Source organism: Diaphorina citri, unplaced genomic scaffold (genome assembly GCF_000475195.1).
Source record: "Diaphorina citri unplaced genomic scaffold, Diaci psyllid genome assembly version 1.1 scaffold5799, whole genome shotgun sequence".
NCBI lineage: Eukaryota > Metazoa > Arthropoda > Insecta > Hemiptera > Psyllidae > Diaphorina > Diaphorina citri.
Genome location: NW_007383175.1, coordinates 1 through 6,154, shown reverse-complemented (window position 1 = coordinate 6,154; position 6,154 = coordinate 1). Strand labels below are relative to the sequence as shown.

The 6,154-nt window shown below is 45.8% G+C and overlaps 1 protein-coding gene across 1 annotated transcript; it reads right to left on the bottom strand.

Moving 5' to 3' along the window:
- Window positions 1-135: 135 nt before the first annotated feature.
- Window positions 136-2,333, bottom strand: LOC103521719 (histone-lysine N-methyltransferase SETD1B-like; the record flags this gene model as incomplete). The annotated part of the gene is made up of 3 exons (XM_008486827.2): window positions 136-705; window positions 1,136-1,379; window positions 2,241-2,333. Coding segments are annotated over 3 exons (788 nt in total), but the record flags the coding sequence as incomplete, so codon positions are not given.
- Window positions 2,334-6,154: the final 3,821 nt, after the last annotated feature.

Sequence of the window (6,154 nt, the reverse complement as noted above, 5' to 3'; positions counted from 1 at the left end):
CCCCCCCAAAAAAAAAAAAAAAAAAAAAAAAAAAAAAAAAAAAAAAAAGGTCTCACCGCCCTTTTTATCAAACAACTGCTACATTAGACGCATGTGGTCTGTGTCGTAGCATGTATGTCCCTCATCAGATGGACGATAAGTAAAAAAGAGATTTTCCACTTTCCAGTCTCTGCCGGAGTACAAATATAGGCTGGGCGGCTGGGCATCCTTTCGTACTCTTGACGTTCGCGCAGCTCCCGGCACACTTGATAATTCTATCGCCCAGCGGACGCACTACCGTCCGAAGCCCCCGGTGCCGACGGTCCTGACGGGCCCGACTCACTCGTTTCCCCTCCCGCACTTTCGTCCTCTTCCTCTTCCCCGTCATCGCTTCCCGCGCCCGTCGAATCATATTCTTCCGAGCTAGCCGGGGGCGGGAGCTCTGACGCGCCGGCGTCTTCCTTTCCCGCCACTTCCGTGGAGCTCACGAGAACGATCTTCTCGGGCTTGCTCGCGTCTGACTCCTCCTCCTCGGGCGAGTCCGGCGAGAAGTAGTAGAAGAGGTTGGACAGGATGTTGGCGCCTTGCTCGATGTACCCGCCCGCCGCGGGGTCCGTGGGGTCGGAGTCGTCTTCGTCTTCACCGGAAGAGGAGCTCGCTTCGCCCGAGGTCTCGACGCTGGCGGACCCTGTGCTGCCCGCGCTGGCGTTCTCCCCGCTCGAGGTTCTGAAAAGTCGGGAGAGAATATTTTGTGAATAGAAAGAATAGAATAGAATATACCTTGTTCATCCTGCTCGAATGAGACTGAAAAGTCCCTTTACTCCCGCAGTCTAAACAAGGTCTTATGAATAGAATTTGTAGTGAAGCAATAGCCTACTCACAACTTTGTGGGGTCACAGTACCTATTTTACGCAATCACCATAATCATGGGTATTTATCATTGCTCGTTTCTTTGACTTGAAATGCGGCCACTGGTCGCTACTCGATTAAAGTAGCTACTCAATTGTCCTCACGAGGCTGATTGCACCCCGAACTCCAGAGCCGAAAAAAACCTCGGTACCGCCGGGAATCGAACCCGGGCCTCCTGCGTGCAAGCCTAGTGTGATACCTTCTCGGTTGTAGGTATATTATAAATTTATATTATTTTAAATCTTACTTGTTTCCAACTTTGCTCGACACTTTCCCAGGGCCGGTCACTCGCGTTCCGTTCCTGGTGTCGTTACCCTGGCCAAAACAGCCGACGAAATACCGCGCCTGGGTTTCCCCCAGGATACTGGGTTCCAGATGGACACAGCCCCGCATTCGGTCCCCAGCCAGTTTGAATTTGGACAGGGTGGCACAAATGTAGGCTATGGGGACATCGCCCACCAGGTTCATACAGACTGGCTCTATGCTATCAACTGGTAGAAAAGAAAGGGAAAATATAAACAATAGAATCTGAAGTGCCGAAGTTTGTTAGACCTGATGACAGGTACACACATGAGCAGGTCTACCTGATGATCACACACACACTAGGTAGACCTAACAGGCGGACCTAATCAGATGTACCTGTCAGGTTTACCTGAGAGTGAGTGGCTGGCCTTAGGGTCTCTACGAGGCTGAGTGCACCCCAACATCCAAGCTCAGATGCTGGAAAAATCTTCTGTGTTGGGAATCAAACTCGCGACCTCCACTTTAACGCAGTCAGCTAACGTTGTGTGATAGCCATTTAAACAAAAGGAGTGCTACCGGCTCGGCTATTTAAGTCCTATATGTTTCTATGACCTGGCCAGATCTTTCTTTTTTTTTAAACAGGTTTGACAAAGGGAACTGTAACTGCTATGGTCTTATCGTCCCGAAATCGAAGAGAGAAGGAAGACAGGACAGGAGAAAGCCAGCCGTTCCGAGAACGAACATTATCCCATCAGGATAAAATCCGCCCCGGGCGGGAATCGAACCCGCGGCCTAGCGCTTACAAGGCAGACGCGCTACCAACTAAGCTAGGCCAGATCTTTTGTGAAGTCCTGAATTACGTAGGCTTTACCTATACCTACCATTTTAAGGCCAGCCACTCACTATCAGGTAGACCTGACAGGCGGACCTGATCAGGCGTGCCTGTCAGGTACCTGGTAGTGAGTGGCTGGCCTTATACCAACCAAATATCCACACCTAGCGTATGAAGATATAAAGTATTAAGGCGTGTCCACACATAGTCTATGGCCGTCGATCGATGTGAATCGATATCGACGGTCTTCGACTATGTGTGGACACACATTACCTACCGTCTACAGACTGGCTGTGAAGTTCGTTCTCGCCAAAGGTCATGTTGAATTCCAAGCTCTGGTCGAACGCGGCGTACTGAATGTTGACACACCCTGTAATAGAGAAGAAAAACAGAAAAAATAATTCATATGTTAGCACCAAAAAATTGTGACACCGCACAAAATTGATGTTTGGTGGTACGCAAAAGAACTTTGAGGTACGCAGTACTCAAAAGTTTGGGAACCCCTGAGTTAGAGGGTAACGCTGGAGGTGTTCTCTACCAACTACCCCTGAGAGCCTCAGAGCATTTAGTGACACGGGTATTAAACTCCATTTGGAGACAAGCTCTCCGTCTCCTTACATTAACCTCACCAAGCCTGAGTGGGGCCGGGAAAAGCTAGCAGCGCGAGATTGCCCAGATGGTCACCCATCCGGATATTAACCACGCGTAGCGTTGCTCAACTAAAGTGATCCACGGAGAACTAAAGGTGTGTCCACACATAGTCGACCGGCCATCGACAATGTTTTTCTTCTTCTTTTTCTTCGCCTCTTCCAGTGTGTAGACAGGGTCGGCGTTTTTCGTCAGCCCTCAATCAACCCTAGGGTGATCGCTTTTGGGCTGACATTTGGTTTTGGCTACAAAATTTCACGAGTGGATGCCCTTCGCACTCAACCTTTGCTAATTCTTTGGCAAGGGAAATTTCAGGCTGGTATACTCCCTGTTTAAAGTCCCCCAGCCAGACTAGGCTGGTCTACTCCCTGTTTAAAACATTGGTATCGCCGCTGGCTCAATTTCTTCTCTTTAAAAGTGAAATTTACACCTGTTACAATGAAAACATCTGGTTCTACATGAGAACCAGTGGGTCCAGTAGGACATCTTCGATATCATTGAGGTGATACTCGTACCAGAGGTATCTAGGTATCATCTATCTGTATTACAGGCGAACCTGGCGGCTTGGCCGATAGTGATGAGTCTGGCTAGGGGACGTTAAACAGAGAGAAGACTAGCGTCTGACTGTGGGACTATAAACAGGGAGGAGAACAGCTAACCCTAACCAGCCCAGCAAGCTGGCAGTTCCTCAAAGGGTTTTCTCTGCTTTTAAAGACCAAGCACAAGTCCTCACGATGGTTGACTGCGGTTCAGGACGAGCCAGCCAATTTAACATGGCTAGAGCTAGAGACGATCACCCCGGTGTATAGCAGATACAAAAAGACATCTTTTCTTTATTCTGCTATCGCCATTCGGCGAAAGCTAAAGCCGCTACAACAACAACAACAACAACAACACCAACAACAACAACAACAACAACAACAACAACAACAACAACAACATAGTGATGAGTGGTCCAACACAACGGTTCTCTGAGGCTAATTTTCCTACATAGAGATAAAGGTAAATTCTTTCTCTTATCTAAGCGAAGGCGTATTTCCCTTTCGGGAACTGACCACTGGAAAATTGACCACCGCTCTCTTCAGTTGCTTGCTTTCCGTGTCCGTCAGATAGCCATAGCTGTCTCACGGTGTTGGAAGGATTGGGGGGTTTAAAAACCCCTTGGACGCCCAGAAACAATATTTGGGCTTCTTCCGTGTCCCTCCAGCTTCTATTGGAGTAGTGGTCAAATTTCCAATGGTCATTGGTCAGTTACCCGCACTTAAAATACACCTCTACCTCTACATACAGTTTTTTTTAACTCTCCTCTCTCTCTCTCTCTCTCTCTCTCTCTCTCTCTCTCTCTCTCTCTCTCTCTCTCTCTCTCTCCTCTATCTCTCTCTCTCTCTTTTGTCTGATAAAAATAGAAAGGTCGGGTTTCTGCTCTGTGTTATTCCATTGTAGAATTTGGTCTCTTGAGAAATCAATTTGTAGAATGAAATCGAGTTGACACAACATAGAGTTCTTTGGAGGCAAGCAGTCTGGTCGGCACGGGATTCACATATCCCTAATATGCCATCGGAGTGAGTGTAGTGAGTGTGTGTAGGGTAATACAAAGGAAAGTAAGAAAAAGTACAATATGAAATAGTGTAAGAAATAAGACAGTAGTAGAGCACTCGTTATTAGTTTTAGGTACACAAAATGATAGGAAGGAAAGTAATGTAATCGGGTCAAATTTTCGATGGTCAGTTTTTAGTGTCAAAACACGTTTTGAGGTCCCTAGAGCCTAAAAGTTTCAGCCATTGGTCTGTCTGTCTGTCCTTCTGTCTGTAAACAAAATATCTCGAGAACGGTAAGAGCTAGAGACTTGAATCTTGGTATGTAGCTGTCAAATATGACAAGGATGCGACACGAAACTTTTGGTTAAGATGGTTGCTGCGCTTGGCGGTATTTTGACCGCTTTTAGACAGGACAATGGAGTTGCTTCTTTGAATGAGTAGCAACCAGTACTTAGCTCTGGTTTGCCACTAGAATAACAGATCATAATGATACCTATTCATGAATTCAAACAAGGTTTTTTTTTTTTTTTTTTTTTTCTTTTTCAAAGAAAAACAAAAAATGCGGATAAAACTCAAAAGTCCGCAAAAGTCGCGTGTCGCATCGTACCCAATGCCCGGCAAAGACTGTTGAAAGTTCACAAAAGAAAGTATTACAAGCATGACGTCACAAGTGGGTGGAAAAAGGGGGTTTCGCCCGGCCCCGCTCCCCCCTGGAAATAGACGGGGGGTTCCAAGTTACCCTTCCTTCCCCTACTAGCTTTTCTATTTTTCTGTGTGGGAGGGGGGGGGGCAAGGGCTGCATTCTGGTGCGATCGAAACGACGTTTTAAATACTTGGTACCTGGTTATGGTCAAGAAAAATAAAATCGTTTTAATTTGGGATCAATGAAAATAGGTAGGTACATATTGGAATAAGTAAGCAAATAAGCAACGTTTATCTTCACATAGAGCAGGGGTTTCCAACTAGCGGCGTGGCCCGCGGGCCCATTTTTGTAGCCCGTGAAGCTTTTTGAAATTCATACAAATTTACCTAAATGTAACAAAAAGTAGTGTTCAGCTACAATTAGGAGAATACTTTTTGAAAAATTTCGCCTGCGGCGCTCGAAATTCCGTCGGACTACATTTCTGAAAAGTTGGAAGGTGGGGGGGGGAGGGTCCTACAATGCTCCCCTAATATGTACATATGTGGCCCGCGAACTACCTCCCAATGTAGCATGTGGCCCGCATACACATGGAAGCTGGAAACCCCTGACATAGAGGTTTGATAGAGGGAACTGTGACTGCTGAGGTCTTAATCGTCACGAAAAAAAAGGGAATAGAGAAGGAAGAGAGTACAAAAAAAAAAAAGAAAGAAAGCCAGCCGTTCCAAGAACAAACTCATCTGTTTAGGATAAAGTCAGTTTAGGATAAAGAATAAAGTTCGCGGAAGGTACTGTTTGGATGGCTTTTCTTCTCTGGTACGTTTCTGAACGTTTTGAACGCAAGTATTTTCGCAGGGGAACTGATTGCGTACAGATTATTATGTCCTATTACGGTAAAGTAAATAAATAAACAGAATTTTTTCTCCTTTTTCGTCTTCTTCTTTTTGAACCCAGCTGATATGTCATCTTTTTCCACCTGGTACGTTTCTGAACGTTTAAGCCAGCCGTTCCGAGAACGAACATTATCCCATCAGGATAAAATCCGCCCCGGGCGGGAATCGAACCCGCACCTATTCATGATAGCTATAGCTAAATGAAGAAAAAAATGGTAATTATTCAGAGGCCACAATGAAAAAGAAACAACCAAAAGGATGTGTTTAACCTAACTTTATAATAACACTGGTCACTGCTAATTTTGTAACAGCTCCTTTTCGTAGCCATTTTTCACACTGTCGTGGTTTCTGAACTAAAAATCATTAAAAAACAAAAAACAAAAAACAAAAAAACAACAGGGTGTCCCTTACCTCATCGTAAATGAACTGGTCGATCTCCTCCAGCGCCTTCCCATACAGGGTGTCCGGAAAC